Consider the following 19,447-nt stretch of genomic DNA (forward strand, 5'->3'; position numbering starts at 1 on the left):
GGGTAGTGGATGTCAAAGTTGAACTACAGTCAGAAGTTGAACTATCCCTTTAAATAATCAATCTTAATATTATTATTTTTTTATTTTTTATTTTTTTTGCTCTTGTATATATTACATCAGTAAGATTTCAGAATTTTTGCTGCTTAATTTCAGAGATCTTGTTAGACTGGTGAAGAAGCTTTGAGTTCTGAGAGTTACAGTTTTTTATGATATGACCATATAAAGTACGAACATGGATGGATTGTTTGTCAGTTGTCAATTGTGCCTCATAGAGTATTGCAGTTAATGTCACAATGTCAGAAACATTTTGATGTGATGTGTTCCCCAATCTAAAGGATATCTCAAATCCTCAAATTGAACTTGAATCATCCACATTCATATTCATCACAGAATATTGTCGATTCCATCTATGGAGGCACAGCGCCTGTCTGTAAACCCCCAGAACCATTTAATCTTTAATGCAGCTGCGAGTACATGCTCCATAAGAAAATGATCAAAAGTAACTTTTTTTTTTTCTTTTCTTTTTTTTTTGAGAAAAGTGAAAGAGAAAGAGAGGCAGAGAATTAAGTCTGTAAAAGCATTCATACTCCTTGTTATATAAGCAAACAAATTAATCTAGCAAGACTAGAATGAAGACTAAAATCAAATTCTTTATCAGAATAACAAAGAGCAATCAATGGGAATTCAAACATAAAGAGAAAAATCCAAGTTAAAGGGGTCATATGATGTTGCTAAATTAGCATTGTTTTGTGTATTTGATGCAATACAATGTGTTTATGCGGTTTGAGGTTCAAAAAACATTATTTTCCACATACTGCACATTATTATTGCTCCTCTCTACCCCGCCTTTCTGAAATGCTTTGATTTTTACAATACTCATCGTCGATGAAAAGCAAGGTGTTCTCTGATTGGCCAGCTATCCGGTGCGTTGTGATTGGCCGAATGCCTCAAGTGTGTGAAGGAAATGTCAGCTACTTACCATGCCGTTTCTTGGCGCGACGAGACAGAAACAACAAAACCCATTATAAACGAGATATTTGTTAGTGGGCACATAACTACTAATTACAATGACTCATATAGTATTTTTATGCATTGCTTTGTGCTTCGCTGCATAAACATAACACCATGTCTGCATTTTCGATTGTAGAACGTGAAACAACAAGCATTACTCCACATAGATCAGTCAGTAGAAAATTCTTTAAATATGAAAACATACTTACAGGCCATTAGTCAGATGCGTAGACTGTCCTTGAAACAGTGGAATTGCTTCACTTTATAGCCTTACCCCTTTATGTCACTTTGTGTACAGCTGGCATTGTGAGCTGTTAGTTCAGGAAACAGTCCTCCATGAAATGCACATAAAAAAGGTTCTTCTCAAAGCTAAATTTAAACTCTTGATCAGACATATTTTTGTGTAATGTGTTTATACATTACTGTATTTGTTTTTATCGATTAGTGGCCTGAAATAATGTCAAATAATTAATAAAATTTGTTGTAAACATTGCTAATGCAGTGTGGGGTCTGAGTTGACTGTCAGTAGGATGTAATCTTTAAGAAGCGTTTTGACTGACTGACTGACTGACTGTTGTACTCTTAGCAGGAACAGCTTCCACCCATCTAGAAAAGCTGTCAACAATCATCAGGACTGCCATGTACCCTTGGCACCTTAGAAGTGAAATGTAATTCACCAGTAGTTGTTGAAAAGGAGGCGAACGTGTCTGAGGAAGTGGCAGTCATTCTAGGTTCCCACATTCACCCTTCAAAAGGCCAGATGTTTTACAGATTGTAAGGCAGCAGCGCAGTGATGTTATGGAGATACTCTGGTTATAAATGACCTAAACCTCTAAGCCATATGTCTGCGAATAAATAAAATGAGAATGAATACATACATGTATATGCACACATAGTCTGAAAAGTCAAGAAAAAGTTTTTGATAAAACAGGCTTTTATGGATTATATACTATGATATAGGGTAATCTATTTGATGTAAGATATCATATTTAAGAAGGAAGCAGGCCCAAAAGTAAGCAAACATGCAATGCTGTGGCCAAAAAATAAGATAAAATTCTGATAGCCTGTTATGTAAATCAAATTGATCTTTACAACAGTATAGAAGACAACAATAAAATGCCTATACATATCAGTTGTCACTCTAACCCTTCCAATAATATGTTTTAAGACAATGTTTAAATGTTTGGTTGCTTCAGTCCAGTAAGTGTTCATTGTACATTATTCTTATGTTTACTTTATTAAAATCCATTAAGATTTCACATCAAAAAGATGTGTGTACCACAACCTGAAAGTGAATATTTTTAGAATGACAATGAAAGCCCATTTATTAGGTTAAAAAAAAATAAAAAAATAAATAAAACATCAATCAAAGAGCAGAAATTTTAGTAATGAATTCAGCCCAAACCTCTAAATGTACTTATTCATTCATAGTGTAATTATTAACTAATTAAATCAACTGATTAAAAATAAAAACACAGTTAAATAATTACTGTTATTCGCTCTCTTTTTTATTCTTTTTAGTTTCGTAATTAGTTAGGGTTTATGGAGCGGCCTGGATATGTGTAACACCTGGATAACACCTCTTACTCTATTTGGTAAGGAAATAGACTTTGTGCCATGGTCTTTTGAGTATTTCCAAGTTTGCTTGAAATATCATCATGTAATGTCACACCATTTTCAATCCAGGGCGCCTGTTCCTCAGGTGAACACTTGATGTACGTCTCTTTGATGTCTGTGCCAATAAACGTCTGTCTGTGTCAACACAGTTATGTCAGTCACATCTTGACTGGTTTTCATCCTTGCAGCTTTTTGCATTGATTTGTCAGCCAGCGTGTTTCCGCAGCTTTCGGTGGTGAATGAGTTTTGGTTTTAAATCTACTTTGTGTATGGTTTTAGATGTCAAAATTAGGGCTGTCAGCTGTGTTAATTTAGTTAATTAAATATATAAAAAAGTATTAAATTATACCCTCCTGTCCAATAAACAGCTGGATGGAGCTCAGTGTAATAAAGTACAATAAAGGGGTCTCAAGGTGTATGAATTTGAAGTAGATATGACATACTAAAAATGCAACGCTCATGCTGTAAGATACTGTAAGTATCAGGGAGACGTGATGTAACATCCAAAGATGTCAGTTTATACATAGTCCATGTTGAAAGAAATGAATACTTTATTCAGCACAGAAGCATTAAATTGATCAAAAGTGAAAGGTGAAAGACTTTTGAGGTTCATTTGACATTGAAGACATGGATCAATGGCTGCTAAAATGTTACTTAGCCTTCATAGGTATATTTCCAGATTATTGTACAGACACTTTGGCTATTTACAATTCCAGTGTTTTTGGATGAACTAAATGTATTTACTAACAGGCATGACTCTTCATTTGTCCTGTTCATAACAGATTATTAGTGTAATAACTAACTAAAGTAACAATAACTAAAGTAAATTTCAAAGGCTTTCATAACACCAGAAGGTTGCATCACGATTGACACAACATTATTTAGTAAATGAGGTGGAAATTGATCTGTCAAATCTAAATAAATTATAGTTGCTTTGAAAAAATGAAAAAAGTGTGTCTGAAGTCAGTTGAGATGCTTGTTGCTTCAATCAGCCAGCATCTGCTTCGATGAGACCTTTCAGCTCAGTTTGTTGGGCTATTTGATTTTCTATGGAGGTGTAAAGGGCAGTTTGCAATGACTGAAAAGGTTTCAGTTGTTCATCATTTAGGTGGACTGCATATTTCAAATTCTTAACCTTTTACCAAGTCATTGAGCGATTTAGATCTCTGATCTATGTCTCCTGAGCTCTGTGCGTATTTGTTATTTATTCAAATCTATTTTGAAACCAGTTGTATGGTTTTAAAGTGGTCATGTAATAAACAAATCCAATTTTCTTTGAGCTTTTGAAATAAAAGAGGTTGAGTTACAATAATGTACATAAGGGTGACATGAAGGTTAACTTCTGGAGGTCCAGTGGATCTGTTATGCTGTGGCTGGCATTTTGCTGGCATGGTTTGGGTCCACTTGTCCCAATCAATGCAAAGCTGTTCTGAGTAATCATCTTTATCCTATGATGATGCATTGAACAGTGCCCTCATCCATAGGGCACAGGGGTTCACTGAATAGTTTGATGAGTATGAAAATTAAGTGAATGATAGGATATGGCATTTGCAGTCGCCAGATCTTAAACCAGCTAAACATTAATGAGAGATTTTGGACCAAAATGTTAAATTGCACCTTCAACCACCATTATTAAACCCAACATTAAAGATTATTTTCTGCAAGAAAAAAGTATGATCTGTCCTACACAGACCAACAAGGATAGGCAGCTGGTACTGGAGTCCCAGTGTCCTGCAGAGTTTAGATCAAACAAACCTGAAAATTCTAGCCAAAGTCTTTAGGAATGTTTGAAAATTACAGGCAGGTGTGTTTGATTAAAGTCAGAGTTAAAATCTGTAGGACAGTGGCCCTCCAGTACTGAAGTTGCCCATCCCTTCAAAACAACTAATTATTTAATAGAACACAATCCGGTTGACCGATCTAGTTTTGGGTAAACTACCTTCCTGCAAAGTTCAGTTCCAACCTCTCTCCAACACACCTGTCTGCAGCTGTCTAGTGTTTCTGAAGATCTAGTTAAGGTTTGTTCGCATTAGGTTGGAACTGAACCGTGCAGAAAGGTGGGCGATAAAAATGTCTCCACAAACTGCTTTTGGAGAAATACCGTAGTATTGTGTTATTCTATCATCTCTGGCACCTCCGTCTCAATATACTGTACAATGCAACATACAGTCACATCAGTGTTAAATCAGCAGTAGAGTTACACTCACAGAACACTGCACTTTTTCCACAATCACAAAAGTACATTATTTGCTTTAAAGTCTTGTCTGTTAAACATTTAATTTGCGTACTGTTCGCCGACCTCTAAAAGCCTGTCAAATAACGCCTAATTACTGAACTTATGTAATTAAGTAAATTACTAAATGTAGTGTACGTATATTACTGAAGTTATGTATCACGTCTGATTGCGCTAATACTGTCAAAACACACAAGGTTTACATATAAACACAGTTGCTTATGTCTAAAGTGAAAGTAAACAATTAAGATAAAATTGGACACGTGCCGGTATATTAGGTGTGTGCAACTCTTAAAGGGACAGCAGACTAATTGTACAAAACATGCTGCCGCTTGTCATTAAAGGGATAGTTCACCCCAAAAAATATAATTGTCATTATTTACTTACTTACATGTTGTCCCATACCTGTAGCTGGTCCCCACTGAAATTAATAATATAAATGATCAAATAGATAACGTTCACACTTTAAGTTCTCTGTGTTAACTATTGACTATGACTTTTACCTCAATAAACTGCTAATTACTACTCATTAACAGTAACAAGGTAGTTGTTAAATTGAGGTATTGGGTGGGATTACGGATATAGAATTTGGTCATCCAGAATGTGCTTTACACACATTAATAAACAGCCAATATGCTAGTAATATGCATGATAAAAAGTAACCAGTTAATAGTGAGAATTGCACACTATCCTAAAGTATTAGCTGCAAAACATTTGTGTTCTCTAAACTTTGTGTTTGAGCCCAAAACATGATCAAACACAATGCCAAATTATGGAAGCATTGGAAAAAAAATGTGTTATTTTATGTAGCATCACCATTTTCCTGTTAAAGGGGTGATCGGATGCCCATGTTCCACAAGTTCATATGATTCTTTAGAGTCTTAATGAAAAGTCTCTAATATACTTTGGTTAAAAATTATCAATAGTAGTGTAAAAAAAACACCCTTTTACCTTGTCAAAATCAGCTCTGCAAATTTCAGCTCATTTTAAGACATGGCCCCTTTAAATGCCACGAGCTCTGCTCGCCCCGCCCCTCTCTGGGATTATGTTTACTTTAGCCGCATTTAGCCGAGTTTAGCTGCATTTAGCCACGTTTATCGGCGAAACTTGCCAACAAACACATTATTAAGAAAGGCCATTTGCAAAGATGCATTAAAAAAAACCTTATACTTACTTCTGCTGTGGGTGAAGCTGCATCAAGATAGATGCATATGTAAATCGGGATTGGCGCTTTTATTTAAAAACGAAAGTAACGTTAAACCTCTGCGTCTTCAGCGGCTCAGATGTCGGTAGTAAATGACTACTGCTATGTTCATTATTGCACAGAACACTCAATTAGAGTCTTCCTCTGCACCTGAGTCACACAATGGCAGTTGTATTCGGACTGTTTCAGCTCAGTGAGGGCGGGTCTAAGGTAAGATGCTAATGTCAATCAAATGTGTTTCATCACAACGACAGAAAGCTACGAATGAACTGATTTTGAAAAGGGGATATTACTTTTAAAGATTAAAAAAATACCACTGGGTGGATTTTTATCATTGTAGGGTGGTTGTGTACACAAACTACCAACACACATTAATGTTCAAACAACATGTAAAAGTTAGTTTTGGCCCGATGACCCCTTTAAGGCCTCTGTTAGTACAGCATGTACTGATCAGGTAAATAAAAAGCACATAAGCAGAAGTGTTGGGATAACATTTCTCAGACGACCACTGAGTTAGCTGAAAAACTGTAGTAATTTGCTTAGTTTTTTCTTTTACAACCTCTGTAAAATTCCTGAGACGTGGCAGATGGAAGAGTAGAACAGTAGCAGATGAGTCCTGTTCGAATTTGACTTTAGAATTACGCCCTTAGCAGTTTCAGATTCTAACACATTCACTCCGTTCTCATGACAGGGGTGACTATGCCGCAGTTTTCTGCTGTAAGCTCATGGTACGTTTTTAGCTTTTTCAAATCCCTTAGTCTGGATTCTTTTGTCACAAATGTCCTTTTCTTGTCTTTTCTTAGGTGGTTTGTTTTTCTCAGAACCTGAAAAAGTCCCTTCTTAATTTGAAAACGTCATCGACTTCAAAGATTAATTCCATGAATTCAAGTACGACTGAAAACTTCATAATCCACAACAAACCACCTCAAGAACACAAACAGTCAAACTGAATGTCGTACACAATCCTACATGCTTCTGTTGAGGTTCTTAAAGGCATCCCATGAATCTTTAATCAAGTGCATTTCATATGCAACGATTTAAAGCTTCCAACATAGTAACAAGCCCATGAGATCCTCTTTCACATGGATGTATGAGCTGGATCTGTCTGTCTGGATTTCTCTACTCCTCCCTCTCTTGCCCATCTCTTTCACACAATTCTCACCGCTTGCCTGTCCATCATGCATTCACCGAGCCATCCATCTATTCATCTTTCTATCCGTCAAATTCGGTAACTGCCTATATTTATTTCTATATGGGTGCTTTTCTGTTGATTTCTGTGTAGGCAGCTGTCTAGACACCTGTCTTCCCATTTTGGATCAGTTTCCTCTCTTCTTTAAGCATCTGAAAGCTGAGAGTAACATTTCTTTGTATGCTTTTCTGCCTGAATGGGAGTGCATGCACATTTGAGACACATTTGTTTTTTTTTGTTTTTTGTTTTTCCTCAGTGTAGTTCTCAGTCTCCAGTTTTGAAGCTATATTCTAAAGGTTCAGGACAGCAAAGGTCATATTTTGCAAGTATTAAAAGGCCTGTCTTTAATTAGGACCTCATAAATGTCAGCTCACTTTTTTCCTCAAGTGCCTCTCCACACAAATACAGATCCACGTTCAGGGCGGCTTTAATTTCTAGAGGTTACTTCCCCTCTCTCCGGGCGAGACGGTCTATAAATGATTCTGTGCCATACGAAGAATGAAGCATTTAAGTTGTCATTTGCGGGGTTGTCCTCATTACTGAACGTCGCATCTGTGAGTTTAGTCAGATGGCCTGGTGCGTTGGAGCTTAGTCACTTTGCTGAAGTTCTAATTGGCAAGCAGCAGAAAAAGGAGATTTCAGCAGGTGTATAATGACTCTTTAATTAAGATATTCAATAAGGCCTTCCTCTTTTGGCACTGCTTTTAACACAAATGGGCAATTTAGAATCATTTGTAGCAATTGTAAATCCACTGCACTGATTGACATGATATAATAGAGATATAATTAGCTCTGTGTTTTCTCTGCGTAAATAGTAACTAAGTGTTTGCTATCTAAATTAATTTCACTCTGTGTGAGTGGCATTTGCAATAGAACATGGCGATGTTCGTGGCACCTGTAACATTTTACAACTCTAATTTTTTTCTGTGTAGAAACAGCATAAGAACAAGCTGTCAAACTGTCAACCTTTCTTTTCCTTTGTTTTACAATTTTGTTTCAGGAAAAACAACTGTTTTTTTTTAACTGTTTATAGCAGATCATTTGTTCCAGCTAATGAATTAATGGTTACACTTTACAATAAGGTTCATTAGTTAACAGTTAACTACATTAGTTAACATGAAATAAGAATGAACAATATTTCTACAGCATTTATTAATGCTTAGTTAATGTTAATTTCTGCATTTACTAATGCAGGGGTGGCGAAAGTCAGTCCTGGAAAGACACAGCCCTGCAGAGTTTTGTTTTAACCCTAATCAAACACTCCTGCACAATACAATTAAGGTCTGAAGGATTACTAGAAAGCTGCAGGCAGATGATTCTTTATTAGGGTTGGAGCTAAAATCCAGGACCAGATTTTACCACCCCTGTACTAATGAATTATTACAATAGTTGTGTTTGTTAACATTGGTTAATGCACTACAAACTAACATGAACAAACAGTGAACAGTCAAGCCCAAAACTTTTCATACCCCTGGCAAATTCTGACTTAAAGTTATTTTTATTCAACCAGCAAGTTGTGGAGAAATGTATTTCTCAGCTTTTATTTACATTTGAACAAAAAGTGGCATGTCCAAAATTATTCATACCATTTGCAAACTGTCACAGTCTATGGGAAAATCCAAAGTTCTATACCATTTCAAATAGTCCAAGCTGTTCTAAAGCATCCTAATTACCCTGATTCATTGGGAACAGCTGTTTTAATCAACTCAACAGGTGAAAAACAGAAGCTCTCTGCTGTTGGTTTGTGGACAGTCATGGTTAAGACTAAGGAGCTCACTGAGGACCTGCGGCTACGCATTGTGGCTGCTCACAAGTCAGGAAAGGGCTATAAGACCATATTTAAATGTTTTGAAGTTCCAGTAGCTACAGTGCAAAGTATTATTAAAAATTACAAGATGTTCTGCACTGTGAAAAATCTCAGAGGATGTGGTCGCAAGCCAAAAGTGTCACCTGTGCTGGCCAGGAGGATAGTGAGAGAGGTAAAAAATAATCCAAGGATCACCACCAAGGCCATCCTGATGAATCTGGGCTCTGCTGGTGTCAGTCCAACAGTCCAACAGACACTGCACACCACTGGGTTCCACAGACGCAGACCAAGGAGGACACCACTTCTCCAGATAAGGCACACAAAAGCCTGCTTGGCCTTTGCAAATGCTCATCTGGACAAAGAAGAAGACTTCTGGTCTTCTGTTTTATGGTCAGATGAAGCAAAAATTGAATTGTTTGGCCACAATGATGTAGCCTTAATTTGGCGTAAAAAAGGAGAAGCCTTCTACCCTAACGGTGTGTTCACACGGGGTGTCAGCGTCAACGCTCGAGGGAAGGCGTGGCTGCAGTTTGGCACTGCGCCATGGTCATAGTAGCGTCAGCCGATGGACGGGTCCAATACACACCAGATTCACCAACGGCCTCTGCCACCTCCTTCCATGCCTGGTCTCTCCGGTATGAATCCCGGTACATAAAAAGCGATTGGGCATAAAAGTCCGGGTGATTGCCCACCGCAATAATGAGTTTCTCCTCCATTTTAAAATCTTCAGTTTGTTGCTCTTGAACAGGATGAACGTGATTGGCTGCCGCCTGGCTACTGTAGTTACATAGAGCGATCCTGATTGGCTTCCGTCGGCGGCGCTTCACTGGCGTTGTTTGCGGCAGAAGTTGAAAAATTCTCAACTTCTGCCGTGAGCAACGGCAGTGAAGCGCCGCCGACGGATCCACAATTCTTTTTGGCAATGCTTGACATCACCCATTCAAAGTCAATGGGAAGCGTTAACGCTGACGCCCCGTGTGAACACACCATAAGAACACCATCCCCACTGTAAAACATGGTGGTGGGAACCTAATGTTTTGGGGGTGTTTTTCAGCCGGTGGACCAGGGAACCTAATCACAGTAAACGGCACCATGAAAAAGGAGTAACACATCAAAATTCTCAACAACAACATCAGGCAGTCTGCAGAGAAACTTGGCCTTGGGCACCAGTGGACATTTCAGCACGACAACGACCCAAAACACACAGCAAAAGTGTAGAACAAATGGTTAGCAGACAAAAACATTTACATTTTGCAGTGGCCCAGCCAGAGTCCTGACTTAAATCCAATTAAGAATCTGTGGAGGGAGCTAATGATCAGGGTGATGGCAAGGAGACCCTCCAACCTGAAAGAGTTGGAGCTCATCGCTAAAGATGAATGAGCAAAAATACCAGTGGAGACATGCAAATAGCTGGTCAGCAATTATAGGAAGTGTTTGATTGCTGTAATAGCCAATAAAGGCTTTTCTATTAATTATTGAGAAGGATATGAATAATTTCGGGCATGACTGTATATTACTTGTATAATGTAACACATTACAATTCATATGTTTGGGGTCAGTATGATTTTTTTTATCATAATGCATTTATCTTTTTTTTTTTGCTTTAATTTTAACAGCACTTCTGAATTGAGTTTGTTATTGAAGTAATTATATATTTACATTTTCAACTAAAATTGTATGTCTTACTTTCACAGCACTAATCAGCACACTGCATGGTTTCAAACTCAATGTTTTTTTTTTCCTCAATGTGCCGGAGCAAAAACAGAAATTAATCTATGATGGCATGCATTACCGCGGGAAGTAGGGGTGCTGAGGGTGCTGCAGCACCCCCTGCCTCGGAGCTAAAGAAAAAATGGGGGTGCTAGGGGTGCGGTGCTAAAAATAAATAAATATAAAATTTGTAACAAAAAAAAGAACTAAAACTATTTTTTTTTTTTTAAATTCGAATATCCATTCAAATTAATTGTAAAAAAAAAAATACAATTACAATATAAGCAACAATTGTCGCGTGACGTCACCGCATCCGTCATTGAAGATTAAAAATACACCAGTCAACATGGTGCAAAAACGCATTTCCAAACAATAAAAAAATAAATAAAAATAGATGAGCCTTGAGCTGGCAGATCATTTGGATAAGAAAGCAGACCTGGAGCTTATGACTGTGTAAGTAATTTCAAACTTTTGATCTCATAATCTTTTAAGTCAACAGCAGCTATGTCGCATTCTTATTATACGTTATCTTTTCGTGGGTCAAAACAAATGCTTAAGGTTGATTCAATAAAACTTGAAAAAAAAAAAAAATGAATAAATTGACGTGGTGTAAAAAAAAGTCTTTGTATGTTCCCCCTTGTGGCTCATTATTTTTATTAATATGAATTAAGAAAACTTTTTTTTGTTAATAAAATTTGTAACGCAAATAAAATGGATTTCCAATTTTAAAACGTAGTTTGTGGTTCATTATTATTAAAACAGACCAGTCATAAAGTAGTACATAAAGTAAACATCTAACTCTTATTAACAAAATAAAGAAGAGGAAAGCTTATACTTGCGTTGTACCCCAAATAAATAAGGCTTCCCTTTTTTAAAACGAATGCTTAATTTGTGGTTCATTGTTATTTTTTAATGAAAACACAGCAACGATAAAGACCAGCTCATTTATTTTAAACGAAGAAATGAAACGTTTATTATCAATAGTTCTCTTGCGCTTTTGGATGCCACCAGTCATTTCGCATCACTCTTGTCACGTGACTCCTGCGGCTCAGAGCTGCTTTGAACAGACGCGCGGTGCTTCCTCAGATCTTTAGCTTCCAATGTTCAACTAAAGTACATTTATTTTATTTCTATAAAAAGGCCTTGTAAAAAGGCACTTACAAAAGAGAACAATGAAAGCAATCAAAAACAACAAAAGAGCAACTTTTTTTTTTACTTCGCTCTTGGCAAAACTCGAACCAACCCCCCCCCCCCCCCCCCCTTTTTTTTTTTCCTCTCAGCCCCCCCTGCGCAAAATACGTTCCCGCGGCTATGATGGCATGTGTTATGGATTAATGGACTAATTTTGTACTTAATAAACTAAAACACTTTCCTCAAATGTTCTATTTTGGGCCACCATGAATGTTAACTAAAATGTGCTTTTAACATACTATCCTTGTATTAAAAAATCTATTTAATTACCACTTGTATTACACTTGAGTGTACTTTGTGTATGTAAGGTCGGTTCAAGTGTACTGCAAGTGGTAACTAAATACATTTGTAATAGAGATAGCAGGCTAAAAGCACATTTTAGTTCATATTCATAGTGTCCCAAAATAGCACAAGATTATCTTAAGTACTAAAGAATAATTTTAGTATTTTAAATACAAAATCAAGTACAAAATGGAAGTGCACCTGTTTTTCACTGGGGGGTTCATTCAAATCCTTAACAATAAAAATGTGCAGTAGTGATCTATGCAAGAGTATCTTAGAGCCTGGCATTATGTCTGAATTGTTCAATGTAACAACCCTCTCTGTCTTATTTTCAGATTTTGCTAGAGCCGTTGCCGGGAGACCTGTGTCATATGCTGCAGTGCTGCGGATGAAGGCAGACAGTTCCTCATCCTCCTCACTCAACTCCAGGATGAGGTTAAGAAACAACCATGGAGTGGGTTTGTCTAGCCAGGACTGGCCTCCCTTCTCCAGACACAGATACTCAGCCCTCAGCTCACAGGAGGACTACAGGAGCGAAGGTGAGAATGAGGCTGAATCACACAATACCATGCCAATTCACAGACTCTCATGCTTTGCACTTACAAGCTCACTCTCACTGATATGTGTTCTCATCACGCTGGTTTTACTTCTAATTGACTTCAGAAGTTTGACCCCACAGTGAGTGGTTTAAATACTAATAGGAGTTGACTTGAATCAGCCTTTTTGTTCTGTGCTTTGGACCATGTTTGTGCCAGACTAGCAAGTGTGTAAGGCCAATTGAGCTGTGTTTGCTTACATGGTATTGTTCTTACCTACGAAGATGATTGCAAGTCAACAGAATAAAGTGTGTTTTGGACTCAACACCTTTAAGACTCCGTTGGTCAAACTTGGTCAGCTTTTCCAGGTCGGTTTTGATGATTCACCAGCTAGATCTGCCCCAGACCAGCACAAACCAGCAAAGCATTAAGGACCAGTTGTTGGGGCCTAACAAACAAGGACTATGTGTTTAGACATCTAGACTCAATGAATCTTGTCTCTGTTCAGTTAGAGTTGACAGAGACCCCGACCAAATGGAAATTGAACAGGGATCATTGAAACATCTCAGCACTTCCCAAACTCCCAGCTTTCTGTCAGCCTGACAACTGATGGATGCTGTTGTCACCCGGAGAAATATATATTTTCACAAGAGAATGAGACAGCTGCATTATAAAAGAGACCTTTACAAATAAAATGAGTTCTGTCAGGGTTCCTGTTGGTTTGTTGAGCACAAAATGTATTTGTTGTAACTTTGGAAACAAATTATTTTGCTGCTGCAGACTGGTTAGGTTATTTGAAGGACGTTTGTTAGTGCTGTGGATTAAATGTTTTTGACACAAGACACATTAAAGTTACAGTGGAAACTCTGTTACGTTAAGTTAGGTTTCTCTAGCCTCCCCTGAGCCCATTGAGTTTTAACAGCCCCCTAAAGAGTGGCGTGAGTTTGGCTGGTGGTAATGAATGGGGGAAAGTCACGTGAGAGGAGACAATATGATTGAATATGATTCGTTATGTTTTGCTGTGATTGGTTCATGTGATAAATCCTGCCTCCTTGTGGTTGTGCACGTTCCGTGTTTGCGAATCAGTCTGAATGAACAATATAATGATGTTAATGGGATTTAAAAAAAAAAGGAATTAAACAAGTCACACGCTTAGATATAACATAATCTATATTTTTAGTTTTTAGTGAGTAATCAGCTTGGTGTGATTTAAAGTAAATCTCCATTTCTGTGACCAATATTCACTGAGCTTTCACTTTGGGTCGCTGTGATTTTGCCAAGTAAGACATGTTCCTGGATCAACATCTTTTGCTGATCCTGGATCAACATTACTGTCCAAAAATATAGACTTAACCCAAATCCCTACCTCTAAACCTAACCATACCCATAATTTATTCCTAAAATTAGAGGGAAATGATAGCTGATTAACAAGGCTGTAGAAGCAACTAGCCCTGATCGTAAGCCTGAAACTGACATTTCCTGAAAAGTAATCCCTCAATTCTGATTGGTTGACTGGAATGTTGTTTCAGGATCAACAATGATTTTGATCCAGGAACATGTTAAACTTGGTGAAATCTTGTTCACCCGTTGATGACTGATGATCTGAAAAATTAAAAAATAGTTAAAAGTTAACTAATAAAAATAATAGCTGAACATAGGTTCACAAATAAAATATATTGCTTAAATTGTTACTGCCTTGAGTTATTTTGGAATAAATGTAAAATGCTATAAAAAAGGAATTTGTTAAGGTACATGCTTGGTTTTTAATAAATACAATATTGATTACTGTGGTAGCAATCCATCCAATTTGTGATTTCCATTGCTTCTTGAGCATGTTTTGAACTTGAAAAACATTCTGAAGTCCAGTGATTACTATTTAGCAAGTTTAATTTAAAAAATAACTGGAAATGTTGAATGATTAAATCAATTGCTCCAATCTTGCATGAAACAAATTCTAACGACTCTTGCCGGAAATGACATCAGCATCATTGTCAATATGTATAAGAAGTTATTTCTCAATTATTTAACAATTGCTTAAGCCACACCATATTTTTTATACATTAATATTAATAAACAAACACCTTAAATGGCTCTTACAATTACATTGTTAATGTAAAAATATAAAATAGAATTGCTCATTAGCTATTTTTTTTTCATATAGCTAGAGATCTGATTTGCAGCATCCGTTTTTTTCTCCTTATTCTGCCTACTTATTTTGCCCCCATTCTGCCCAGACAGGAAAAGACTGTCTGACAGACATGTAAAACAACCATGTCTGTGTTTTTATGTTGTTTGGAAGTGAGTAATTCTAAAATGGGCAATAGATTGGAAGACAAAATGGTGCATTCAAACTACATTGCAGCAATATCCATGAATGGTTGTATAGAAAACATATATAAAAGAAAAAGAATGGAAATGTGGATAGTCTAAAGAAGTCTGGACTCCAAAAGCATGTGAAAGTCAAGCTGGTTGGAGCTGGTTTATCACCTTCGCTTAGCTGCCGGGTAGCCTACCTGGTTGACGTGGTTAACCATATACGAAAAATCACCATTTGTCTTTTTTTTTTTTTTTGCACAGCCAGCCCATAAATTCACCAAAGTCACCAAAGAACTAAAGAGGTTATCAAGATTGTGTAGTACTTGGTTACAAGGAAGTGCTTAACAGTGCGTTTGTGGTTCAGTAGGAACAGATGAATAAGTCTGATTGGGTCAGTAGGGGTCACAGGAAATGTCTCATTCGAGATGACGCGGTCAGTACCGCCAACTTCTCTGGATCACCACACTCCAACGGTTTAGGGGTCATCCAGGAGATGACAGGGTAGCCAGAACAGAGCCGTCACGCAAATTAGGTGTGCGCCGCTTCCTTCGCCACACCACGAGAACAGAGTAATTGTCAGTGAGATGTGTCCTCTCCGTGTAACTCGCGCTCTTCAGGTTGTCAAGGAATTGTAATGCTGAGGAGCTCATGGGGGTACGCCCGGCTGCTGTTCTCCCAGTGAGGCTGACGGATCACAGAGTGCCTCTGAGATGACTGATTTCTCTGACATTATCAAGCTGCTAAATCATAAAACACTCAACGTCGCCCCATACTGAGACTACAAGCTGCCTCCGACAAGCTGCACAGCACCGCAGACTGATAGATACAGCATCCTCTGCACATACACTACAGTAGTTCTCAGCTGGGACTATTTAAAACTCACAACTTTTGTTCACTGCGTAAATTTGCAGATGCCACTAAACAGCTCAGTGTGATCTCACAGCTGATACGAAAGCGGCGCCACAAAAGTTTTAGAGGTTAATATTATGAAAGCATATGAAAGTCATAAAAGTGTGTGGGTAGCAGTAATTATTCCCTTCCTACATCTAGCACGCTGATCTTTCTCACCTATGGAGTGCATAATAAACAGCCTACTGTAGAGAACTGTATATACCTGCATTTTTTTTCTTGTGTAGTAAGTAGATGTTTTTTTTTTTGTTTTTTTTTGCACTGTTAGATAGCAATTAGATCCCTGTACATTTGTGACTGAAGAGAGGAGAAAATAACACTGTTGTAAATGCATAAATGGTTTTTGATAATGATAAATTGTAATTAATAAAACTGGCTAAACGATTTGTTTGCAAATCTGTCTGAATAAGAAAGGTGGAGTTGCCATTCAGATCAGGCCCGGTTCTACGGGGGTGCTTGAGGGTGCTAAGCACCCTCAAACGAAATCAATAGCACCCTCACTTAAAGCTGTAATAATGTTATTTTATTGCAGATTTAGATAACAATCCAGTGCATAATCGTTAAAAAAACGATTTATTTTTCTGCTGTAAGCATTAACAATGCCCTACCATATTGTAACGCATCAAAGCAGTCAATTAGAGCGTTGCATTTCAGCCCCGGCCGACTGGCCGACTTTTTTACACCTCTAGTTGCTGGGCTTTAGGCCAATTTTCACGTCAAAGTTCAGAGGCGGGCGGGCACCTGTTTTATCTGTTTTTGGTTTCTCCTTATTTTAATATTTTAGACATCCATAAATTATGGTGAAGAAAAAAATTCCGCGCTGGTGGAAACAACAGTAGACTTCACTTTTGCTTTCACTTTCGAGACCGTTACAGACGGCAGCGCAGCTGGAATAGATCCGCGCTCAAGCACACAATATGCTGAAAATTGCCACAAAGGTAAATAAATAACACTAAATGTGTCGGGCCGGAAAGAGTAAAGCTTATTTAAATTATACATTAATAAACTAGTGTATTCTGAGTCAGCGTAACAAAAATCCTTTTTGGATGCGCCTTTAGAGAGAAATTTATCTTTACGGATTACATAATGAGAGAGTTTTTGTTTTCTATTTGTTTTATTTCGTTAAGTAATAATGTAAAACTATTTTATACGTTTTGTTAAGTGCACACAAATAAAAGTACGCTACACCCTTTACAGTACCGAATGATGTATTACTCTTACCTTTGTGAGCAAAAATGACAGATCATTTTAAATTGCTTCCACTGAAAAAAATGCACTGGCGCCCATGTCCTGCGTCTTTAGCTTCCACTCTCTGCACAAACTATTGGATATGCGCCTGATACCGCACATTTATATAGGTTTAACGTTTAAACTAACATTGTTTTATACTTGAACTATTTTATATCTATAGATTTTAGGCAAATCATGATGATTTGAGTAGGCAAACTGATCAAACAGACAGTCTACCGCTGGGCGCTGTTCGTTAAAAATAATAAAAATACAATAAAAAAACTTATATTTACGAACAAATATGCTCCAAACGTTTTTTTTCTAAATTAACTTAATTAAAAATAAAACGAAACTAATTATAATCAATTTGCCATTATATACCAAACTTAAGTATTTTGATTTTAAAATCTGGCTCAGGACGCGCGACATCAGTGGTAGACCGGCTCCAGAATTAAATCCCTGAGGCTGCTCTCACATTTATATTTTTGCCCCGTACATTACTTTGATATCACTGTGTTAGTCACTGCTATTTCGAGAATGAATCCAGCATAAATATTCAGATGTAATTCCCTAAACATGGCAGCGTGTATGTGTCCGAAAAAAGACAGTTTCATACAAATTCTGAATGGACTGTAGTCTGGAAAGTGTAGGCTACAATACGCGGTCCCTTTATTATCATCACTAAAAGCACTGAATTTATATTAGAGATCTCACAAAATTCCGTTATAATAATCAATAAAGCTTTCTAAACTACACAATGAGTCTTGTATTTATCGCGCCATCCCCCTCCTACCCCCTAATGTCGCCTATGGATATAAGTTTAGAGCACCCTCATTAATTTAGGAAGCACCCTCAGTGATTAAGTTCTGGAACCGGGCCTGATTCAGATTATACACTCAAAATGAACTCAATGAATCAGTCGAAAGCATTTCAGAATCAACAACTCATTCACTGACTAAATCAATGGAAGCAATTCTTGGTTTAAAAACTCACTCAGTCTTTGAATCATTCAAAGCAGTTTTGAGTTAAAAATTCACTCTTTTTTTCACTTTTTTTTTTAATCAAAGCGGTTTTTGAATCAATAATTCACTTGTTGAATCCGTCAAGTAGTTCTTGATTTAACAGCTCTGTCACTGAATGATTTGCTTGAAATGGTTATTGAATTAACACGACTAACTTATTGAATTGGCTGAAATTAGTCAACTACTTACTAAATCAATCAAAGCACTCAAATACACTCAAATCACTTTTTTGGAATCAAAGATAAAATACCAAGCCAATGGGGGATACTGATCTGGAGAGAAACTTTCCCAAGTGGTTTTAAATTGGCTGCCATGTACATAGTGTGAAAAAAAGAAATACTGCTATACCTGAAAATGTAAAAAGCATCATACATAACAGATAGTCTTGCATCATAAATATCACTGAAAATGTCTCAGCTAGCAGAATACAAATACAATATTTGTTTCAGTTAGAGATTCAACTATACTGAGGTTTTATGAAAAAGCATCACAGATGCAATTCACATAACATACAGTCACTATTCTAGATCTTAAGAGTGACATTAAATGGTGCTTGGCTAAAGCTACTGGTATTTTGGGATCTGATCATGTCGCAATGACAATGCAGTGTTTTCTAGAATCATCTGAATTGGTAACTAGATATCAGGTATGGTGGTTAGAGACGATTTGTAGTGAACAATCAGCCACTGTTTTACAGTTGAAGCTTAAATTAAATTGATCACTCAGATTGGCATGTCTTGCATTACTTTTTACCACAGAAAGCTGAGACAGCACTGGAAGATCAGATTGGTATTACATGTCACAAAATATGTAACTATATAAGTTTTTTCAACTGTGGTTATTTTGTTAAGTAAAGCACTTGATGTTTTTGGACTCTGATGGCTACCATGATCCCAAAGCTCATAACTTTTGATTGCTTTGAGCCATTAACAGATATAGCTATCATGATTGCGATCACCTTTTTGAAAGCAGTGTTTTAACGAGAATCTGCAAACATGATCTCAATTGATCCTGCATTGTTTTTGTAGAGTTATAAAAAACAAGTATGACACTTAGGCATGACTTTAACTTAGGTATAACTGTTGGGTACTTTAATACAGCACTTTCCATTAGCCAGGCACCAGTATTTATCCCAAAGAGAATGTCATTCACCATAGAGTACGCTTTTGCCAACCCACTGTTTTCTTTCT

The 19,447-nt window shown here is 37.2% G+C and overlaps 1 protein-coding gene across 1 annotated transcript in view; it reads left to right on the plus strand.

The window, feature by feature from the left end:
- The first annotated feature begins 9,626 nt into the window (after positions 1–9,626).
- Positions 9,627–19,447, plus strand: part of LOC141346182 (contactin-5-like) — a 52,777-nt gene continuing 42,956 nt past the window's right edge. The window contains exons 1-2 of the mRNA XM_073851092.1: positions 9,627–9,696; positions 12,580–12,783. Of these exons, the coding sequence (XP_073707193.1) occupies positions 9,627–9,696; positions 12,580–12,783 (274 nt within the window). The remainder of the gene's footprint in view (positions 9,697–12,579; positions 12,784–19,447) is intronic.

This window comes from Garra rufa, chromosome 11 (genome assembly GCF_049309525.1).
Source record: "Garra rufa chromosome 11, GarRuf1.0, whole genome shotgun sequence".
Taxonomy (NCBI): Eukaryota; Metazoa; Chordata; class Actinopteri; order Cypriniformes; family Cyprinidae; genus Garra; species Garra rufa.